Source organism: Mus pahari, chromosome 7, assembly GCF_900095145.1.
Source record: "Mus pahari chromosome 7, PAHARI_EIJ_v1.1, whole genome shotgun sequence".
In the NCBI taxonomy this organism is placed as follows: Eukaryota; Metazoa; Chordata; class Mammalia; order Rodentia; family Muridae; genus Mus; species Mus pahari.
In genome coordinates this window covers 69,089,515-69,113,411 of record NC_034596.1, presented here as the reverse complement: position 1 = coordinate 69,113,411, position 23,897 = coordinate 69,089,515, and the positions used below count along the sequence as shown (strand labels likewise).

General features: G+C 43.7%; 1 protein-coding gene across 1 annotated transcript in view; it reads right to left on the bottom strand.

Annotated features, from left to right (window-relative positions):
* Nucleotides 1-23,897, bottom strand: part of Prkch (protein kinase C eta) — a 198,928-nt gene that overhangs the window by 122,596 nt on the left and 52,435 nt on the right. The window contains exon 2 of the mRNA XM_021201500.1: nucleotides 11,099-11,162. Coding sequence (XP_021057159.1) covers nucleotides 11,099-11,162 — 64 coding nt within the window. The remainder of the gene's footprint in view (nucleotides 1-11,098; nucleotides 11,163-23,897) is intronic.

Below are 23,897 nucleotides of genomic sequence, written 5' to 3'. Positions count from 1 at the left end.
GAGAGAGAGAGAGAGAGAGAGAGAGAGAGAGAGAGAGAGAGAGAGAGAGAGACTTTTACAACCCTAGGCCACTACGCCAATGTCCTGCTAGGGTCATCCAGCACTCAGTTGAGACCCAGAACACAAGTCTCAGAACCCATGATGAAGTTATGATGCTGATGATCAGGATTAGAGGAGGAGGGGAGAGAGGGACATGGAATGTGTCCTTCTGCCCTCTGCCTGCCACTTGACACAAGGTGTTGCTTAGGAAACCTCAGAAAGAGAACATCGCATCCACACAACCAGCAGAGAAAAATGAAGAGCCTTCCGTTCCATCTCGTTCCTTTGAACAAAATGAACAGAAAGCAAAGAACTCCTGGAGAGAACACTGAAATATAATTAGAAAAAAAATGATGAAGAAATAATTTTTTTCTATCAAAAAAATTAAATAACTTCTGTTCTACTCAACTCTTTTTTCCACTGGGAGAATCTGATATCAGTGTAATTTCAATATAGAAAGATTAGCCTGAAAACCCTCCTGAAACTAGCTGGACCGTTTTTTCTTGAAAGAGCTCTGTTTCCAAAGCAGTGTGCAGTTAGCAGGTGGGTGGCCCATGTACACACAGAGCAAGGTTCCTGATCCCTCCGCCATTTCTCAGGGCAGCCTGTAACGCTCACAGCCCTGACCATCTGCTCAGAAGTAACCAGGCTGTCTCCATCAGCCCAAGCTAAACAGTCAGCTCTCTACCTGTGACCGACCACCTGAAGCTTGGCATCACTTTTGTATCATTACTTCCTGAGCTCATTTTTCTGAGAGCAGGCTTGTAAGTAACAACTGGTTGAAAATATGTACCTTGTAGTAATAACAATAACAAAATGTTATAGTTTTTAAAACATGACAAATTCAAGCCCACCCAAGGACACTGAAAACAAACAAACCCCAGACAAACAAAGAAACAAACAGACATGACTAAATTGGCTCTGTTGCTTACAGCATCTAAAACTTTAATAGTCCTCAATTGAGCCTAAATGAACATCTGTCAGTGTCTCCTCCCACTAAATGGTGAGTTTTTGGACAATAACCTAGAAATTATAAAAGTTTTTCTCCTTTCCGTTTGAGGACTCGTTTCTACACTTTAAAGCTACTGGTGCTCTGAGAGTTGTGGGTTACATAGATTTTACTACCACATTAGGGATTGAAATGTCAAAGTGTAAACATTTCTTCCTTGACTTAAGAGTGTAATGAAGAATCCATTCCACAGTAGCACAGCATTTCAAAAGGCAACTATGGACTGCAAAATGAAACACAAGTTAAATGATCACACTGTTTTATAATTTAAAAACTTAAATGATGCCTCACTTGAAAGTAGCAGCTTCGCTCTTCCCTCTGTTTCTGAACTTTATCCACGACAGCAGTTTTCTAGTTAAAGAGTAAACAAAATCCAGCCTCGCACAGAAAGGAGCTTAAAGAGGAAGCATTTAATAGCCCTTCCACCAATTAAGTTATTCTTCTTTGATCCATCAAAACTCAACAAATGGTTGTGTCTTGAAGCTTAGCTCCAATGTGGGAGATAAAGCCTTGGATACTTTTACACAAAAACTCACTGGTCAGTCTAACAATGTCCGCATGATTATGGTATTGGAATATCTTGTACTGGTCATTTTGAAAATATGTGCTTACTGAGTCCTGTAGCTCTTCCAAAAGTTGATATACTTCATTACGCAATTTTAAAATTCATGACTTTGAATTAATATAAACAGCACATTCACGAAAAAATGGCAGAGATAAATTTTCCAAAAGCCTAATTGTGGTGTAAAGGTTTTGTTTTGATGGCTGGCACCAAACATCTGCAATAGTCTCTTTGAAGTAACTGACTCAATCCACTCTTCTTTTTATTTATTTATTTTTTTTAGGGAAATATCTCACAAATTGCCAAGTTCCATTACTACGGTTTGCCTGTCACTCTTCCAAGGTAGAAAAGCTGTTCCATGCACAAAATGGTGTGTTCATTAGGCCCCCAAGGGAACGTTGATCTTCACACCAAAGGAGGAGCCCAGAGGAAACCTTGCAAAAGGAAAGTATCAGAAGATAGGAGACTCTGCAGAAGGTGGCCCTAGGCCACCACCAAAGCCAGTTCTCCTCAGGGTAAAGAAAGAACACTATGGCACGCTGTGCTGGGGTGTTGATGTGCTCCCTGAAGCTCATATGTGGAAAATGTAACCCTTGATGCAAGTGTTGGCATGTGGAACTCAAAGATAAGGTGATGGGGGCTCTGTCTTTCAATCAACTGTCATTATCAAGGCTGTTATCAAAGTAAGCCCCCCTCCTTTGTATGACAACACTACCCTATTACAAAGCAGCAAGATGGCCCATTAGATGGAACCCCTCAAGCTAGGCTTCCCTGCTCTGGACAGATGGATATTCTGAAAAGATCTTGGACTTGTTCTGATTGGAGTTCAGCTCTGACATTTATCTTACATTGGGTCAGAGGAAATCACTGTCCCTAGACTGCCTCACCTTTTGCACACTGAGAACCACACCGGCCACACAAGTTTTGTTGGAAGCAAATGGGCTAATGTACAGGATGGCAGGGACTCCAGGAATAAGAGGCCATCCTGACAGCAGACGGAATGAGGCAGAGCTGCGCTCTAACGTGAGTGTGCCACTTCCCGGTCCTCCGAAGATGATCCACAAAATATGCTAGATGCCAAGAGACGCAAGTATCATCTCTTCCTTTCCTAGTTCCTCTTCCCTGCTTCCTCTACCCTGTTCTCCACTTGCCAGCCATTTCCAATGTCAATCACAAGGATTGCTCAGGCTTGCAAGAATTCTAAAGTATTCACTCATTCCTAAGACTTATGCAATACACAAGATGAATACATTTTAAAACTGATTTAAAAAAAAAAAAAAAAAAACCTAAGCCAAGACGTTCTCACAGGGCTTCAAAGGTGACAAAGAAACAACTGTCAGCAGAGGTAACTGCTTTTCTTTTTAAAATGGCAGGTGCGAGAAGCATCAGCCAGGGTGTGAAACTGTGGGCTGCAGTTTTGCAACAGCCTCCCTTTTCGGCTGCTTCTCCGTCCACGTGGCCACAGCGTCTGAGCTGAGCTTCACAATCGTGCAGCCGTGGTCTGAGACAGGAAGCAAGAGGGAAAAACTGAGGCACAAGTGCAGAAAGAAAGAAGTCAAACCCTTACCCTGCACGCTAGCTTGCTGCCTGCGACAGAGGTTCCTCACATCCAGGGTCTTCTCTGCACTGCCCCGGAGAAACAGTTCGAAGAGACGCACGACACGAGATAATACCTCCAAACTTCAAACTCACAGCCAACAAGGGTTGTGTGTGTGTGTTTGTTGTCTTCTGGAGGCATTCTGTCTTTATAAGGAGCTTCTATTATTATTATTATTAATTATTTTGATGGACTTGATTAGCTCAGAAAACTCTCTTAACAAGGAGCTTCACAACCACAGAATGTTATGTAACCGTTAGGAGTCGACCCACCCGTCACGCATGATGCAGGAGAGCTTCCTGGCATAGAAAGGAATTATCTCCCTCACTCCGTCCTACCTGCAGCTTTTGACTCACAACTTACGTGGGCATATTAAAAATCTTTCTTGAGTCCTTTAGACATTTAAAATTTTAATATACCTCTTTAGAATACATAAAAATCGAGAATTAAGAAGAAATAGCCTCCCCCAAAATTCCATTCCCTAGCTTCAATTTTTAAAGCAAGAACAGTACATGTATTCAGAATTACAGCATGATTTTGGTGTTATAAAAGCAATCCAGATTCTGGCTTTTTGTTTAAAAGATAAATACTTCCTTTTCTTTTTTTCTTCCTTTCATTTTCCTTCTAGCTTTCTTATTAAAGACAATGCCAAGAACATACAAAATCAGACAAGGCAGCCTAAGAAACCCATGTCCAACATATAATTATTATGTAAATTCAATAGTCAATTCATGGGGACTGGGGAGTTGGCTCTGTTGATAAAGTGCTCATAGGTCACGATGAAGCCCTGAGTTCAGATCTCAGGCTCCAGCCTACAAAGTCAGGTGTGGTGGTGCACACAGAAATCATCAGGAAAAGGTAGAAACAAGAACACTGGTGTTCACTGCATAGGTATAGTCTCACTGAATTGATGAGCTCTAGGTTTGGTGAGACTCTAACTCAAAAAATAAAGCAATAAAGGAAGACACTCAACACTGACTTCTAAACTCTATGGGTGTATACACACACACACACACACACACACACACACACAATCAATCATCCGGCCAACCAATTCATGGTTTATCCTATCCATAAAGCACAGATGTTATGTCATTTTGTTGGTAAATTGATGCTCACTTTATCTTAAACAGCCACCGTGCCACAATTACACCTAAATCATGTTAACAATTCCATATAATCACCACCTATAAGAATGATCCATACATTATACCTGGTTAAAATGTCCCTTTTCTATTTTCTTGGCTCTTCTTTTCTTTCAAATTGGTCAAAGGATCCAAACCTCTCTTCCTGTAAAATGTCCCCACTATGGATTCTGCTGATGGCATTACCTGGTGGCATTGGAGATATTCTCCCATCCTCTGATCCCCATGGTTGACTCTGGAAGCCCGGTTAGACACAGACAAGCCTCCCTCCCTCCTCACTAGGCTTCTGTCAGGAGGCACGCTGAGTGAAATGCTCACACTATGGGCCAAACACCTCAGCCTGAGGAACCCTGAGTCCAGACAAATCCACATTCTCTCCAAATCCTGTGACATCACTCTGTATTTTCCAATAACATTATAATACAGCAACATCTGCTTGACTTGTTCTCAAGTGAAGGGATATCATACTTTATTTCTGTTGGTTCCCTTCCAAATCAAGTGATTATGCTTTTAATTTGATACCTTTCTGTCCCTTCAACATTTTTTCCCCTTGTCTCTAAGTGAGACCCAGCCCAACAGAATGATAACCACTAAGGTAGCCACAATGCCAGTGTCTAAGTCTATTAAGATCCAGGTCTGCTTCACCACTGTCATAGATCCCAACTGGATTAGGCATAGGTCCCAGGAATACTTGGCCAAAGAGGATCAGAATGACATAAAACAGTCTTTTCAAAATAACCACGGGCCAGTCATGCCCCTGCCTCAGCACTAAGGGGTTCTGCTCCTGACCTTTCTCAATCGTGAGCTGTTTCTGTCCCAGGCCTGGGCTAATGACTTCCACAAAACAACAGTTTCTAGAGTTTTTCTAAATCTATCTTAATGAAGAGATCACTTTTACCCCTCAATGCAAACACTGCTTTATAAAGTTTTTTATGCAGCATTCATTCTTTGTTCAGTCTTCACTATCAAACATTCTCATGCCAGCCTGGAGTATGATAGATGCCCTTAGGGAAGCTCCCAAACATACAGTAAGCATTCCAATATTGTTATTTCAGTAATGAGTATGTTAGTAAGACAAGTGCTCAATAAGTAAATCTACAAGGGAGTTTGAGTTCATTTGACACACTCTAAGCTAAACATTAAGTGTTGGTAGTAGCTGTAGTTGGTAGTAGTTGGTTGTAGTCCCACAAAGCTACAACAATGGTCAGGTCTGTTTCTCTACCACTTCTCACTGGTCCCTCCAGTCATGTTTCTGAGTTCTACCTGGCACTTAGAACTTGATCCCAGAAGGAACATTTGGCCAGAGTCCAAACTTTCATTTCAGGGTCAACTTGGACATCTCTTCCCAGACTTCTCACAAATAGCTCAAATGCTCCTGCCTGAGCCTAAAGTCATTATCGCCCATGCAGTGTTTTGATCCTAGCCATAAGCCCACAATACCATCCGAGCAACTTTTGAGAGTCTTCCTTTGCCCCTGGTACCGAGTGGATCGCCAAGTACTATTGATTGTGCTTCCATATATCTGTCAAGGCTACCATTCTTGTCTGGTTCTTCAGATTCCGCCTTTGCTCAAGCCCAGCAGTTTTCCCTTATAGTCTCCTAATGGCTCTCCACCCTCTGAGCTCTTACGATCTAATACTCTCCTCCCAAGCCTTAAAACCGACTGACATCAAGTCAGATCACACTTCTCTCTGCTTAAGTTCCCCCCAGGGGCTGAGAAGGTGGCTTCGTTGGCAATGTGCTTGATGCACAAGCAGAAAGAACTGCATGTCCCAATGTTTTCAGTTTTTGTTTGTTTTTAGGTTTAAAAAAAAAAAACAAACAAAAAACCTGACACAGTGGTGCATGCTGGGAATCCCTAATCTGGAGAAGCAGATAGAAGGGTCCTTGGACTTGCTGGCCAGCCAGTCTAGCCGAGTAAGTGAGCTCCAGCTTCAATAAGAGACTGTCTCACAAAAATAAGGTGGAGAGTGTTTGAAAAAGACATCCTACATTGACCTCTGGCCTCCCCATGCCTGTGCACACACCCACACATGCATGCATATTATGTTGCACGCACACAAGCAGAATCTTTCGTGGAGAGCCGGGCGTGGTGGCGTACGCCTTTAATCCCAGCACTCGGGAGGCAGAGGCAGGCGGATTTCTACAAAGTGAGTTCCAGGACAGCCAGGGCTATACAGAGAAACCCTGTCTCGAAAAAAAAAAAAAAAAAAAAAAAAAAAAAAAAAAGAGTCTTTCGTGGTCCCTCATCATCAACTCCAATTCTAGAAGTAATGTGTACTCTGCAATTTACTAACTTGGCACCCTTTGAAGACTAAAAGACGGTGCTGTTTAACAGCTATGAATGGCACTGTCCAGTCCCAAGTCTCTTCTTATATCCTCCATCAGCATGCCTGCAGCTTCAGCTCCTCCACACTACGTGTGTCAAGCAACCCCTGTGGTAATGTGAGGGGGGAGGGAGTGGCTGGGGGCAAGCCCAAGCCAGGAACATTCTCTAAGAGGCCAGTCAGGCTCTTGCCACAGCTGTGGCTGGTGCCTCGGCTGGGAGAGGGGCAGAGGTAGGGGCAGGGGAGAGAAGAAGATTAGAGGAAGAGAGGAAGGGTTGGAAAGAGGGAGAATATGAATTCCATCCTCTGTACTGACAAGAGAACAGCATTCAGACTAAAGCCACATGTGAGCTGAAGCTGAGTCCCAGTCTATAATACCAACTGAAAAGACAACGCTCCCATAGAGACACCACAGCTCTAAAGGTTCCTAAAATAAGTCCCACACATAGATAGATGTCTCTGCCCCCAACATCCCAACATTAAAGTCTAGTTCTTGTGTGCAAAATAGATCATATAGCATCTTTTAAAATATACAAAAGCACCTAGGGTGGAGCGCTGAGACCGCAAGCACTGTTGGCACAGTGTCCTTAGTCCATGAACTCACTGTCTTCCTCAGCAGCAGCTAGCTGGATTCTTACTGGAGTCAGAAAGACGGACTGGCTTAGAGGGAGATATCATTGTCAAAGGTGAACTTGGCCTGTCACAAAGGGCCAGCTCCAAACAGAATACAGTTGCTATGACCTAGTAGAAGTCACCCCAAATAATCTGTCATTTCTCCCTTCTAACCACTAAAGCTGAGAAATAAATACCAAGACAAGGTCCAGGTGTTTTCCCCCATCAGCACAATTAAGGAAGATACATCTTAGAAACCCCGAGTCCAAGAGAGCTAGTGCTCCCACAATGTCTGCAGCACAGTCAGATCTGTCATAGCACCCAGGACTGTACGTCCCTGGTCCCTGCAGCAGTGCGAGAAGGCAAGAACCTCACCCTCTCCTCTTCTGGCTCCTTTCCCAACTTCTGGGTTTCCCTGTACCACGGCCAGTACATATAATACCACATTAACTTTATTCCACTGAGCAAAGAGTAAATTCATCTGTCCCCGGATTCTCCATGTCCAAGATAACAAGCAAAAGAAAGATTTCTGCTCGGAGGGAGAGCAGAAAACCTTCAAACTCTATCCTGGGCAGTTTTTGTATGTCTGAGGAGACCAGATTTTCTGCTAAGTTCAGTACTTCACAAAAGGCATCACTGAATGGACAGAGACAACATAGTGTATACCTTAACACTACACTATAATGAAACCATTTCCTATATGAGTAAGGCTAGTTGACAGAGAAGAAGGGAGAACACTAATTCTCAAAGGAATTATAACAATTTGCAAGACATCAATGCTGAATATGCAAACAGAATACATGCTTTAAAATCTCCTGAGCTGTACTTGCGCAAGGGAGACCCAAGATGTCCTGACAATGTGGAGCTAAAATACTAAAAAGTTAAAGAGACTTAAAATCCTCAGGATTTTCGATGAATCACCAGATTGCCTGTGCTTGTTGAGTACGTATTGTGCCCCAGGACTGTGGAATTTGTCCTGAACAAAGCGAAACAGTCCCATTCTTGAAAGGTTCCATGGCTTTAGGGGGATGAGCTAGTGATGTAAATACTTGCTAGAAAGATAAAGAGGAATACAAGAAGACTTGTATGGATACTCTCAGTAAGAAATAGCACTTGCCAGAATGTAACAGCCTCTCCTACCATTTTTTTTAAGAGCTGAGAGATGCCAGAACTAAAAATGGCTTCATCTGATAAAGTCAACCAGTCAAATATCTGCAGCTAAAGACCCCAGTGCTTAAAGATTTGCCAGGTTAAGAAAAGAAAAATATGATAATGATGGTGCATGCCTGTAACTCCAGCTACTCTACAGGCTGAGACAGGAGAATGGCAAGGTCTTCCTCCTTAGAAAGGGTAGGTATGAGACCATGATTTAGGTCACAGTGGCCTCGGGATACAATGAGGGCATTTAAAAGGGCGTAAGTGTATGAAATTGTCTCTGTTCACAGACGATATGGTTACTATACAAGCATATGCAAGCACATTTATTGGAAACAGTAGTGAATTTAGTAATTAGGCCATGGCATATAAAGCTAACTTACAAAACACAATTTCCATACACAAATTTAAAAATGAAATTCTCGAAATTCCATTTCCAACATTGCAAACCTTAAAGTAGTTAGTAATAAAAAAAAAAATTTAAAGCACAAGCAAGCTCTATACTGAAAATTATACAATACCAATAATACTAATTATTCAAAGCCATTGTGTGGAGCGATGTGCCATGTGGAAGACACTTATGAATAAGCTGCCAATTCTGCTCGAACTGATCTAGACAGCCATCATCCCAAATTCAATTTAAAATCCAGAAGGCTCCTGTGTGGAAATGATAAGCCAATGCTAAAACGGAAATCAAAATTCAAAATACTGAGAACAGCTAACATAGCCTTAACTTCTAAGGGAGCAGCACCAGCAAGGGTAGTGACCCCACACGACTTAAGCTTACGTCTTACTGCAGACGGACAGTGGGCATGGCATATGGCACTAGCCAAACATGCCCAAGCATCAACATCCAGACTAGATAGCAGAGATGGGCCCACTCACGGGATCAACCGATTCCCAGCAAAAGTTCTGTGGTGGGCCAATGGCAATGGGGGAGCTTTTACTACAAATGCTCCTACAATATCAAGGTTTGTGTCTGTGAATATATTCTGAATTCCTACTATATCACAGACGTTAAAGTGACACACTGGCTTCAACATAAAGCTGCAACATTAAAAACAAACAAACAAAACAAAACAAAACAACAAAACAAAATTCTCTGTGACCCACCATGATAGACCTCATAAAGAAGACACAAAATGCTCAAAGTATGAAAGGTGATGCTGACACACTGGGCTTTATTGTAAATAAAATCTCCTAAATTAAGAAAAAAAAAAAGGGCTAAATTAAGAGTTCAGCAGGCTGAGGCAGAAAGAAAGGTAAGTTTAAAGGTTTACCTGGACACTCAGTAAGATCCCATCTCACAAAGAGAAGATGGAGAAGGGGCTTTGCGAGAGCTGGGGGTAGAACACTTGCAGGGCACACACAAGACCCCAACGTCATTTCAGTTCCCAGGAGGAAGGAAAGGGGGGAAAGCAGAGAGGAGACTGAGACAAACAGTTGTCGTTTGCAATTTCACAAAGGCCCTCCATTCGGAAGGCATAAGAACTCCCTTAAGTAGTATTAAAGGCAATTCCATCTAACTTGGGGGCTTGGGGTTCTCTCCATGGCAGAGCACACTGTCAAGTAAGCACAAGGCCCTGGGCTTAATCATCAAAGAAAAAGCATAAACAACTCACAATCTTTAGAAAACAAGACAAAATACATAAAGAAATTAAAGTGGGCAGATGCATGGCCAGTCTAACACCTCGCAAGTCCACTCCTATCCATCCACCAAAAAGCTATGAACATGTGCATTCACAAAGCTTGTACAAAGATGTTTACTGAAGCTCCGTTCATAACAGATAATGACAGGGAAATCCCACATGTCCAAATCAAATGGGCACTAGACTTACCACATGGAATACTATTGACAATAAAGATGAAATACTGATATATACAATGGTAAATGAATCCATCAGAAATGATGCTAAGAAAAAGACACTAGACCCCAAAAAAGAACACACTATACAATTCCAGTTACACAAACTTCTAGAATGGGCAGAAATACTTCGTGGGAATGAGAATGTATTATACTTATTGCCTCGGGCCACAGGAGTTACCAATAGGAAGCACAGAGAACCTTCTGAAGAGCCGGACTGCAGAGCTGAGTTATTGGGTTATTTGCTGAAATTCAAATTATTCACATTTGATCTTTCGTTTCACCACGTGTAATTTTTTGCCTCGATTTTTTTTTTTAAAATGACTTTTGGTTTGTGGGGGACAGTTTAGTAGCTGTCTGCCGAACACTAAAGCACAGAATTGGTTAAAGGATAAGAATAAAGTGGAGACTATGAAAAAGAGAACACGAATCGCAAAATTTCTTTTGGTGGCAAACTTAAAGCCTGGCACAAGACTCTAGAGTACAATACAACAAGTGTGACTCAAAAGAAAGAAAACAATCCAGCAGTTCAGCTAGGATGACAATGGGTCAGAACCGAACCACAGTGGATATGATAACAAGATTAACCGATCCACGATAGACGCTAACTTGTTGATCTGAACCAGTAGCTTGCCGGGCCACAGAGCTCACTTGGCTCAAGTTACCCTGTGGTTTTAAAGCCTCTTTCAGGAAATGCTCCTGTTATAATTTCCATCGATAGACATTCCTCTTAATCATGTGCCGAAACTACACACACACACCAGAAACCACTCACAACTCGCTCTTACCTTCAGTGAAACTCCCTGTTAGGGTTATTACCACAAACACTTTTCCCTCAGGCTCCAGATCCACCTAGAAAGAGAGAGAGAGAAAAGCACATTATATTTTAATATTGAATTACTTTTTGTGGCTCTTGAATAATTCTTTACAAGGCAGTCTAAATGCATAAATCACAGCCACACATGTCCAAACGTGTTTCACTGCACAGTAGAGACAAATAAGCGAAATCTTGAGGAACAAATGGTCAAGCTTGGAAACCACGGACTCAGAGCGCCCTTCCTCTTGAATTGCCTTCTCTCCCCTCCTTTACCTCACTTGATGTGTGGCAAAAGCAGGCACATATTTGCTTCGTGCTTTGCACCATATCTTATGTGCAACTCTAGTGGGAGCCTCATGTAACTAAACCACATGGCAAGTAAGTGGGCTGGAAGGGCAATGTCAACACATTGGCCCATTCAACTTCGAAGGCCTAGTTTCATGGAGTCAATTGTACAAAGAGTCTCCGTCTTTTGATACCCATCTAGTCCATGACAAGGATTCGTTACTCTTGACTGCTCAACAGTCATTGAAGTTAGCTACCAGCTGAGGCATCCAGACATGTACTCTAAACAGCCTCACACGGTAGGGTACCCAGAATGGAACTGCAGCACACCCTGATACCTGAGCTGGCACATTCTAACCTCATCCCACAGGAGGCTGAACTCTCTGTCCACCCACATTTCAAAATCCTGCAACATGAGATGCTTGTGGATTTAAATGCATGCATTTATAAATGCCCTCAAATAGATCTTTCAGATTCAGCTCACGGCTCCACTCCTGCCTCTGACCTTTCACCTACAGTAAGCCCGGCTAAGTATAGACTAAGTATAGCTAAGTATGACCTGGGGGGGGGGGGCAGAATAGCACTTTAAATAAGCTGCAAATCACATGCTACAACAGAGGACCCCTGCACTGAAGGACTGCCTGACTCTACTGAAGGTGGCTCTGGAGTGGCCCCGGTCCTCCACTCCCAGAGCCTCCCTGTTCTCTGAGACTTGGGGGGAAACAGCATGAGGCATTTCTGGCCTGGCTGCCATCAGAGAACTTAACAGTGCTACCCATTGCTTTTACTGTACCTACAAGTAAACACAGACCCCTCAAGGTAGCCTGGTCTTTCTCTTAATTCACTACCATATATATTCTATTCTTACATCACGCTCCAATCAGAGACCTTTCACAGTGAAATGTGGTTTTGTACCCTCTGAAGTCTTTACCTCTTTATTGTGGCAGCCAGTTCTTAAACTCTGCCTTTCTCTGCACAGAATCTGTGTCCAGTAAGAATTCCACCCCATATATCACTCCCATGCTCAGATTAACCTGCTGGTGTCTCGTGATGAACGCTAACTTACAATGTCATGTTACCTACCTTGACGGCACTTGTGAACCTGTATTGAGTGGTTCTGAAAATAGTCTCTCTGGAGAGATGACTAAACAGGATGTCAGTGTCTAATTGTCTTCTCTCTCTCTGCCTTGACTTGTTTCAAGTCAAAAAGATGTTATTTTTAAAAGCCACTCCCTCACCTTCAGCAAAGAGGCCTGACAAAGAACACACACACACTCTCAACCTCACAGCACAAACTGCTGTTAGTGCTGCTACAGCCGCTGACGGCCTGCAGACAGACAGACTGCCAGGCTACCTCTGCCATCCTACACCCACAACCAGCAAGTGAACCTTTGCCAACAATGCCCAGAGGGCCCACAAAGATGGGTGCCTCATCTCAATGGGCTAGGAGCTCTCTGACAGATGTCAGGAAACCACACCACCCAGAATCAGGTGCTCGCACATATTGAACAGGCTTGCCTCCTCATTATTCTCCAGCATTATGGGCATCATGAGAGGCCAGATTCAAGCCCCATCTTCAAGCTTTGTCTATGAGAAGCAGATGTGCTAAGACAGGGGACCTAAGTATGAGGTTTCAAACTGTAAGTCAAGACTTCGTCACAGGTATGGGAAAACAAGTAAATAGATGATATATTTCAAGGGACTTTTTAAATAAAAATCAAACAGGACAGAAAATATAAATACAAGTGTTAAAGAAGAACACTGTTTTGTAAAACTTTGTGTACACATGTTCCTTTGTGTACATACATGTGCATATGGACACACATGCATACACGTAGATGTGCAGGTCAGAGACCAACATGGGGAGACTTCCTGCTCTCTACCTTATTATTTGAGACATGGAGCTCATACCTGGCCAGTGAGCTCTAAGAACCCACCTGTCTGCCCCCTACAGATGCACCAACTTTTATGGGTTGCTAAGGATCCAAACTCAGGAACTTAACTGATTAAGCTATCCTCCCAAGCCCCGACTTCATGAGGGTTTGGTTTGCATTTTGATATGCATGTAAGATTTCAATGTAAAGGTGCATTAGTTTTAAATTAATTTCCTTATTGACTTTGTATCTCAACCACAGTTTCCTCTCCCTCCTCCCCTCCCAGTCCTCCTCTCCCCATCCCCCTGTCTACCCCTCTTCTCTTTCTCTTCAGAAATGAGGAGGCCTCCCATGGGTATCAACCTGCCTTGGCAAATCAAGTTGCAGTGATAATGACAAGGTGCATTATCTCCTCCTGAGGCCAGAAGAGGCAACCCAGTAGCAGACAACAGGTTCAGAGACAGCCCCGGCTCCTGTTGTGAGGAGTCCCACAATGGCCAATCTACACAACTGTTAAGTATGTGCAGAGAGGCCTAGGTCAGTCCCATGAAGGCTCTCTGGCTGGCAGTTCAAGTCTCTCTGGGACCCTATGAGCCCAGGTGAGTTGATTCTGTGGGTGTTCTTGTGGTGTCCTTGACCTCTCTGTCTCCTACATTTCTTCCTTCCCCTCTTCTTCAGGATAAAGATGCTTTCTTTACTGTGTTACAGAGAAATGTGAGATCATAGACCTGGAAAGACAGATGGGCTCTTGTCACTTAATTCCTGGTGTTTGCTTTGATGTCCCCACTGCTAGCTGACTGCCTACACCAACAACAGGCCTGCTTTATTACGCTACTCCACAGGAAGCTCTTTCTCTCAGAGCAGAGATGTACTGAGATCAATAATTTCCACTCACTGACTCCAGCTCTGTCCGCCACAGTTTTAATGGAAACTGTCTCTCTAGACCATGAGACATACTGCGACACCTAGAGCAGCTCTTGATCTTTGGTCCAAACAGTTCGGCTGGGACCCCACCCAAAATTACAGGTTGCACATGCGACCTAGGATTAACTCATCAAAGCACAGTCCCTACAACCGGAATGACAGACTGTGATGCTTAGCAATGTCAGAATTGAGAATCACTAAAGAGAACAAGCCTATGGAATAATTTCTAGACTAGGTTAACTGAGGTGGGACCATAAATGTGGGTGATACCATTAAGTTGACCGATGTCCTGGACCAAAGAAAGAGGAGAAAGGAAGTTGAGAGCCAGTGTTCCTGCCTCATGACTGCAGATACAATGGAACGTGCTGCCTCAAGTTCTGGCTGCCATGCCTTCCCCACCACCATGGACTGTGTCCCCAAACTGTGAACCAAAATAACCCCTTCCTTCTTTAAGTTGCTTGTGTCAAGTATGTAACACAGCAACGCGTAACTAATACACCAGCCTAGAACTGACACTGCCCCTGTATCTTGGCTATCAGCCCGATGGAAATCTCTCCTCTTGGTCACTTCTAGCTCAAGTCTGAGCATAAATTCTAAGCAGATCCAACTAGGAATTCTTAGATCTGCAGGAAAGAGACAAGGTCTCACTTCTGCTTAGCTTCACACTAGGATGAGGCAAACTAACATGCGAAAGTGAACAGACAAGAGAGACCAAGATTTTATGATACCATTTCAACCTGTAACCCCTGTCATGCTCTAGCCTCGTGCTTTCAATTATTCAAGCTCATAAACTCCTCCTTCATTGTTCAGCCACACTGAACAGGATGTTCTATCACTCATTCACAACACTCTGACTCATATAATAATAAAGACAGAATAAACCAAAAATTCAACTTACACATCCCTTGTGCATGCTACCTCCTACAATCTGATTTCTGCTTCACTCCATCACTTAAATAGCTCCTTCAGATTCATCTCAGCCTCCAGTCAAATCCAAGGACTGGTCCATTTCCATCACCCAAAGACAAGTGTGTTCATCCCAGCTGATTTCTCTGAAGTATTTTATCTTTTTGTCAGTTTCCTTCCCCACTCCATCTCAGGACCACTGCTGCTGGACATCACTCTTTCATGGCCCTCCCCATTCTTCTCCAGCTTTCTCAAGCTCCTAGAATGCAGTCACTCATGCTTTCTGTCTCTCTTTGTCTCTGTTTCCCTGTTTATCTATCTATCTATCTATCTATCTATCTATCTATCTATCTATCTATCTATCTATTTATCTATCACCTATCTACCCATCTTTCTGTTCTTCAATCCTCTTTTCATTTCCATTGGAAGATTCAGACCCATGATTTCCTGAGATGTTAAACTTTTGGGATGAAATAGAAAGTGAGATGACAATGCACCTCTAACAAGGGGTGGGCTGAAGATGAGAGGCAGTGTCAGATTTAGTTCCTATGTCACAACACAGATTTTTTTTTTCCCCCAAAAAACCTATGGATGCCTTTCTGTGAACATGTGCATTTCAGGGTCCACTTTCTTCCATTCCTTACGCCGTCATTTATCCATCAGCCCATGGGAAAAACCAACAACCCTCACCATGAAGTCTCCCTTCTGAAGTTCACCCTGCATCCAGCCTTCCCCTCCCATCTCTCATTCTCTGATCTACTGATGAATAATACTTTATGACAGGCCATCTGCAGCAGGAATAAACTTCTCTGGTGAGGGTTAATTGATGCATTGATCTACTGGTATATCAATGATTCACTGGGAGTCATTTTATGGTTATGTCCATTTAGCAGAGTGACAATGGTAGGTTTTCTCTTAAAGCCCATGACTTATCTAGCCATGGATTATTGGCTTCATTGATAATGTCAAGTATGCGTTCCATTTCTTGAAGAGGGTCTTAAATCCAATTTTTAAAAGGCGATTGATTGCTCCTATAACAGTCATGCTATTATTATATCAATGTGGTTGTATCTTTCTGCACAGGTCATTACTGAAATTCTTCTAAGAGTTTTATGATTTTGTCTTTTACATTTAGCTCTTGGTTCATTGTAAATTAGTATTTACACAACTTCTGATGAAGGAGACCAACTTTACAGATTCAGGTGCCACGGTACCATTTGTTAAAAAGAACATGCTAGAATTTTTAAAGGATGGTTGAAATTGTATGTGTTTGGTGCGGTGGGCTGGCGAAGATTGAAAGCTGGAAGGAGGCATAGAATCCATGGCTGTGTGCTATACCAAGGAATCTAAACCATAATCAAGGAAGGGGATGTAAACATTAAAGGGTTAGAAGTGTGGAAGGCATGTGGTACTTTTAACTTTTTTAAAAACACATCCTCAGACAACAGCAAAAAGAGCTAAAAGTCCGTTGACAGAGGCCAGACATGAGCTGTCAGTAGTGGCGTGGATCGCGAAAACAGGAAACTAATCATAAAAGATCACACATCTGAAATGATTCCATTCATACAAAACATTCAGATTAGGAAAATGTATAATGACAGGAATCTCCATTTTCTCCACAATCTCACCAGAATTTTTTTTTTATCATAACCATTCTTACTATATCGAGATGATGTTTATCAAAACTGTAGCTTTGATTGGCGTGTCCTCTAAAGCAGCACTTTGCATTCTGGCCATTCATACAGCCTCCTTTGCAAAGACGCATGCAAGTCATGGGCCCTTTTTAGATTCAGAATAAACCTTGGGGATTCTTATAAATTCTCTATCTCATCTCTTAGTCTGTGGACCCTCTTCATGCTGTGTCTCCTTTGCATTTCACTGGCTTTTCAGTTTGTGACCCTGTGTGTCAATTTCCACTTTTGTTGGCTGTGATTTTGAGTCATCTCCTACAAAACCTTTGCCCAGAAAATCATCCTGAAGCATTTCCCCTCTTATATTCCTCTAGCCGTCTGGAGACTTAAGTCTCTGAACCAAGTCAGAGTCTTCACTTTCAAATGGAATAGTAGCATCTGTTGCTATGCACTGTAATGCTAAATACTGGTCCCCAGGGTCTGATTGCTTCTAGGGATGAGGAAATCCTCATTTACACCAAGTGATGCTATGTAACCTTGTTCCTTAATTTAAAACTGTTGGTTGAATAAAGATGCCTACAGTGTACAGCTGGACATAAGAGAGGTAGGTGGGGCTTCAGTTCCTGAGCTTGGGGTCTGAGGCAGGACCATGAGGAGGAGGAGGAGGGAGAGAAGGTGGAGAGAGGAACACACCATGGAGTAAGGGATCATGAGAACTGGCCATGAGGGCTGGCCAGCTGGAGTAGGAGTAGCCCAGGAGGAACATAGCAAGTTATATCTTGGGGTTATTGACAAGGAAGTAGACAAAATAGCATAGAGGGTAGATATCTGCCCAGCTCTAGTGCTATTGAGGCTTATTATAAACAGAAAGGTTTGTATCTTTTATACAGGAACTAAATGATCTAATGTGAGGGTAGAAACCCCCATTAATTATTATCACAACAAGCATCAATATACATCAGCTTAAAAAGTTTCTTACTTGATGGAGGTAACATGTCTTCATTCTTTCCCTAACCAAAACACCCTCTAAAGAGTCTTTGCCTCTGATCCTTCTTTATCTTCCTGTCACAAAGTGTCAATCTGTGTGCTTTCTACTCTCAACCGCCATACCTTTTTCTTTTCTCTACCTAAGATAGAGCACTTTTAATCACTGAAGGTAGACTTAGTACCTAGTATGTAACAGACCTTGGGTAGAGTGTCCTGAAGCTCAAGGAGTCCAACTATGCACCTCCATAGTAATCTGAAGAATCATGAAGAAGGAAGTTCATGAAGCTGTACCCACAGGAATGCACGTTGCTTAAATACCTCACCTCCCCACCCAAACTTATCCTCTGAATCTGTTTGGCAGCAATGCCAGAAGAGACTTGGGCTCTAGAACTAGATATATCTTCTCTAGGCTGTGTCTCTGGGCAAGCCGTTTAACATCTCTGTACCAGAGATAGAGGGAGAAGTGTTAAGCACACAGACACTAAGACCCTACCTACCACCACTCTGCAGACTGTACTAGCTGGGGAAAATGGGAGACAGGGGGCTGGTGCTTTTCAAAACTCAGACACAGTCAGACCTTGAAGCCAACTAACTATGAGTTAGTTGATCTCTCAGACCTCTGAGGAGAGTTTCTTATGTAGCCCTGACTGTCCTAGAACTCACTTTGTAGACAAGGCTGGCCTTACACTCATAGATCCACCTGCCTCTGCCCCTTGGTGCTAGAATTAAAGGCGTGCACTACCACACCCAGATCTCCGAGAACTTAATGGCTCTGATTCCATGATAAGTTCCAGTTAAGCACAGAATCACTGAATCTGCCATTTTTGTAACTAAATATCCTGGAGCCACTATAGCTCAGCACACCCTGAGACTCTGTCTTCCTCTGCAGCACTAACACATCCCATTCCCAGGGATACTTTGTCTCCCAGATGTGAGCAACCTCCCCTACATACCCAAGCAAGTATAGAATGTGTACACCTCCTATGCAAGGACCCTTTCCAAAGTGCCACTTCATCGCCCCCTACCCACCTTCCCGGGGCCTTCAGAATAAAACACCCTTCTCTACAGACTCTCAAGAGTGCACAGGCTCTCCTTGGGCTGCCTCTCACTAACCTTTCCAAACCTTGCAAATTCCATCCTGCAAACCTACTCTTCAGGTCACACCCACCCCTTCCACCCTTTACACAGCCACACCTTTGCTCCTGCTGTGTGAGACTTGGGAATCACCCAATCATCCATCCATTCACACCTTCCCAGAAGCCTCGAAGCGTGGGGCCATTACCGGATGCTCAGGATTTCCCAGAGTAGGGTTGTAAGTGGCAAGGCCCACCAGGCACACCTGTGGAGGAGGGAGCAGCCAGGAGTAGGGGGAAAGACCAGTTCTCTGGTTCCCACAGAGACCCTGACATCTACTCTGATCCCACTGATCTTAAAATCTGGTCTCAACTACTATCTTAACACCTGTCCATACTCTTGAATAATTAAGAAATTTTCATACACCTGTGCATACTCTTGAATAATTACCAAGTGTTCATACATCCGTATCTCTGCACTTGCAATGAATCGTCAAGTCCAGTCCAGGGAGCTCCTGACACTTACATAATATTTAATATTTAAGATCTCGGCCTGGGGCTTCTACTCGACCTTGATCCTTGTCTAAGTCTCGTTTATTTGTAAGCGAGTCAAAGATAAGCTGAAATTGTTCATATTACACGCTCTGTTCTCCCAAAAGCTCAGCAAAATTCCTTGAACCAAGTATCTACTCGACAAATATTGATTGATTGGGTATAATGAAATCAAAAGGAAGGCTACTTGAACTCCACTATTATAGGAATGATAATCTTTATTGCAGGATAAAATACAGAGCTTTGTTTAAAAAAAAAAAAAAAAAAGTAACAGGGCCAGGCAGATGGCCTAGAGGGTAAAGGCACATGACCAAGCCTAACAATAGGAATTTGATGCCCGAATCCACAAGGTGGAAGAAGAGCATCAGCTTTTGCAAGTTATTTTCTTACCTCTGCATGTGCGACACCACACACATGCACACACGTGCACACTCGTGCGCGCGCACACACACACACACACTAATAACAGTAATAGTACTTCAGATACATTAGGGTACCCAGCCCACAACTTTGTAATTACACTCAGCAGCATCCCCGTCCACATCTGTGTCTCAATGACGTCTCTTTGCAGAAGTGACACGAGTCACTTTCACCACTGGCTCAACCTCCAATGGGGTGTTTTCTCAGAACCCTTCGTCTAGCACTAATGTTCCGTGATTCTAAGCAGGCCTTAATAAAAGCCTGTGCACACGACTCCAGGGAAATGCTCATTTAATTAACTGATAATAACCTATAATCATTTCCTTTCACAAAAGGCATTAGAATTGATCACAGGCAGGAAGCTGCCATCTCCACAATATTCGTCCCGGCCTGAAGTAAGCAGAGGAATGTGGCCTGTTGAAAGGGAAAGGCTTTGATTTGAGCAAAAGGTGTAGGGTGCCTGTGGGCTGCACGGGAAGCATCTATGAGAAAAGGGTCCACATACCTTAAATTACGAGTTAGGTGGCCCTTTTCTACTGCTTTCCGGAGTCTGCACTTAAAGACAAAGGAATGTGATACAGTATATCTCAACATTCTTCAAAGACAAAGCTGTTAAGTTTACGATGACCGTGTAGGTCCTTACAGGATCCTATCAGGGACCTGAAAGGAGATGGGCACCTGCATTCTGTAATAAAATAGGGCAACTTCCTCTTGACCTCTGCCAATGTGCTACTAAATCCCTACTACCCCCCATTATCTCTCACCTTTACTGTCTGCAGGCTAAGCACCACCATGCCCATTAAACAGATGGAAAGATGGAGTCCCAGTGGGGTTTCTGAACGAGCCAAGGTCATACAAGCATGGAAGGCTCAGTTAAGATTTCTATTCTGGGAAGATCCTCTGCTTTTGTCTTACCAGCCTCTCTCCATGGTACTCTAGCACCAGACCCCACCAGTCTGCATGTTTGCTGCTCAACCCAACACCAGCCTGCACATGAGGTCGCCACTTCACCGGCTCCCTGGAAGTCCTAGCAAGATTTATGTCATCATCACCTGAGGGTGCTTGTCACCCTCTTCCCACCCTGGTCTTGCCTCCTCAATGCCAATGACAGTGGGAGAGGAGTCAACCTGACAGCCCTGTTCTGTGGCTCCTGATGAGAGCAGCAGCCAGGAAGACAGTAGATCCCTGCTGGGATTTGTGAGATGTGGGGAGAAGTTCAGGTACCGTGGTGTTTTCTTTCATTTTAAACCAGTCAGAGTTCTTACGGTCATTGACTTCAGGTAGCTTTTCAGCCGTGGGTCTCCATGTGCTTTCGGTGCATATGAGTGCAAGCACTACGGAGACAACAGAAGTGTGCAGGCACATAGCGTCTGCCCCTTTTCTCTCTGAAACTTTCTGCTGAAGGAATGTGTTGTGTGCTTGCCACATGTGGGGCTGTCTCGGGCTCCCCTACCACTAACTAATGGTACCTGGATAGTCATTGCTTATGATAAAGTGCCTCAAAGACTGGACCAAGTTCTAAAGAATGCCCTCTCCTCGCCTGAATCCAGAAATAGCGTCAGGTTGATACTCTGCTCCAGTTAGCCACTCTGAGAGCTCACTCCAGAGCAGATGCTGAGGAGGAGGAAGAGGGGAGCCCCACTTGCCTTATGCACTCTCCCCAGACTGCAGATCTCCTACAAAGAGCACTTCTGCAGGAGCCCATTGCTTCTCCTTTCTGCTGGGTAAGGTCCTCCCAAATGGGATGAAAGAGGAAAGGGGTGTCTCTGTGGCCCTGATGGAAGGGGGACTGTACCTATGCTTCTGCCTATTCCAGGGACTCAGTGTGCCCCTTTTTTATTAACCATCTTTATGGGTTCAGGACTGGACCTCTCTTTCGTTTTGTTTTGTTTTGTTTTGTTTTACAGAACTTGCTGCAGGAAAGAAGAAATATTAGACTAGGAAGAATCTAGATACCTTTGCAGTACAGAAGTATCTTAGTCACAATGAAATAATTATTCTTTTGTTCCCTGGCCCACTCTAACAGTTTAAACTGATGAAGTTGGGTATTTTAAATTGATATAAATAACCCCAGAATTATTCTATACTGTTGATTCTCATTACCCATTTGTAATGGAGGAAGGAGGTGAAGGTCCAGCAGAATCAAAGCAAGCACTAAGTACAAACCATACAGAGAAAACTCTAAGCATTTCAAGGTACTTCACACGCCTGTCTGGTTAATGGCTCACCCACTGGACTATCTTTGGAAGACTCGATCCAAAGGCACATTACAAGCATCAAACCCAAGCTTCTATCTCAATAGCTATTTTGTGACATCTTTACTCCCTTTGATCTTCTAGAGGGCGAGATGAAAACCCCACAAGAGATGGGGCCACGCCTAGAAATCCTGCCATCTGTTTTCAAGGTGGCTGGGGAGGAACAGGCAGGAACAGTGCAGCGGTCGGTCAGGGTGATACATGGTTAAATGCAGGCTGTTCAAGTGAGGCCTGGTGACATACTAGAGGCCGGCCTTGACCCTGGGGTGACAGGAGGTACTGGGAGGCTTCAACCAACAAAGCCACAGCATCATCCTTACACGTCAGACCCTTACACAAAGAAGTCGGTATGGAAAGTAGACAGAAAATGGTGGTGACGGGTAGACATTAAAGAACTTTGCCAGTGTGCTAATCTGAAGGAAGGAAGTCTGCCTCAGAATAGGAGTTTAGGAAGAAAGAATATCCAGGAGGGAGAATATCCAGCCAGATGTACCAGGTAAAGGGGATGGCATGTCTGGGATCAAGGACCAATTCTCAGTCCCAAATTGACTGAGCCACTGACTGAGCCAGGGGCTCCACAGGAATGAACAGGGCTAGAAGAAAGAATTTGATTGCCTCTGTTGACTGAGTATCCACTAGGCTAACCTAAGCCACTCTGGAAGCTCGGGTGAAGGGGGAGGGGATGACAGGACACAGATCATAACTGGGCAGGTGGCATCCACATGACAAGTGCTGCTCAGACCAGGAGAATCGAGTGTACTGGGCCACCAGAATGCTCTCCCTGAGAGATAGCACCTACACTGATACCCAAAGGCAAGTCATGAGTGGAAGGTGGGACCACTCTGAGTTGGCGGCCTGTGGAGAGAAGACAGAACCAGCTCGAGAGCAGGCAGTAGGGTGGGAGGCTGGAAGAGCATTCACAGAGAAGAATCGGAAATAGCTGCATCCAGGTGACCTAGCCCACGATGAAGGCCAAGGAGAAACCTGGGGCTCAGCACCGGGTAAAAGGATAGAGACCACTGGGCAGAGGGGCAGGTTGTCTACTAAACTAGGGAACAGCAAGCTACAGTCTAGAAATATGGATAATTTTGGAATAATGTAATTAATGAAGACCATCTGATGAGAACAAAGAGATAAAAAGGCCAAAGGGATGTCGCCTTAGGTTGAGTGACCCAGACGAAAAGTCAGTACCCCAGAGCCAATTTCATCAAACCGTCAATTTTTTTTGTAAGTAAAGTTTTATTAAAACACAGTCATGCCTTTGTAAGTCTCAGATTATCTAAACAGAGCCATCATTACAGTCAGGGACCATATATAGTCAGGGACAGACTACTGCTATGGCAGTGGTCCTATCAGGTAATGTTGAAGCTAAGAGTCCCTATCAGTCAGTTATATCTAAGGGATGGTGATGTCTCTGCATGTGGAATTATAGGTCTGTGGTGAGGCTGGGGTAAACAACCCCACTGTGCTGTCAGGGATACATGCATGTGCAATTACATCCTACACATAACGCTTGATAACAGACCATGAGTACTGGCTTGTGAGTCTCTATAAGTATGCTTGTCATTATTTGAAAATATCGTCATACTTACCCAAAACCACGTCACTGTGCGGCAGCCTGCCATGTTACAGTTGCCGCACGGCTCACCCGTTCTCAGGTCTCCTGAGAGCATCAGGACAGGCTCAGTGAGCAACCTCACCACCTAGCTCTGTGAAACTGCCTTTTATGACCTTCTACGACAAAAATGCAGAACAAGGTATTTCTCAGGATGTAGCCCATCATTAGGTAACAGGGGACTACAGTGATGACAAAGATGAGATGGTCCACAAAGCCAAAAATGTCTGCCCTTTACAGAAAACAAA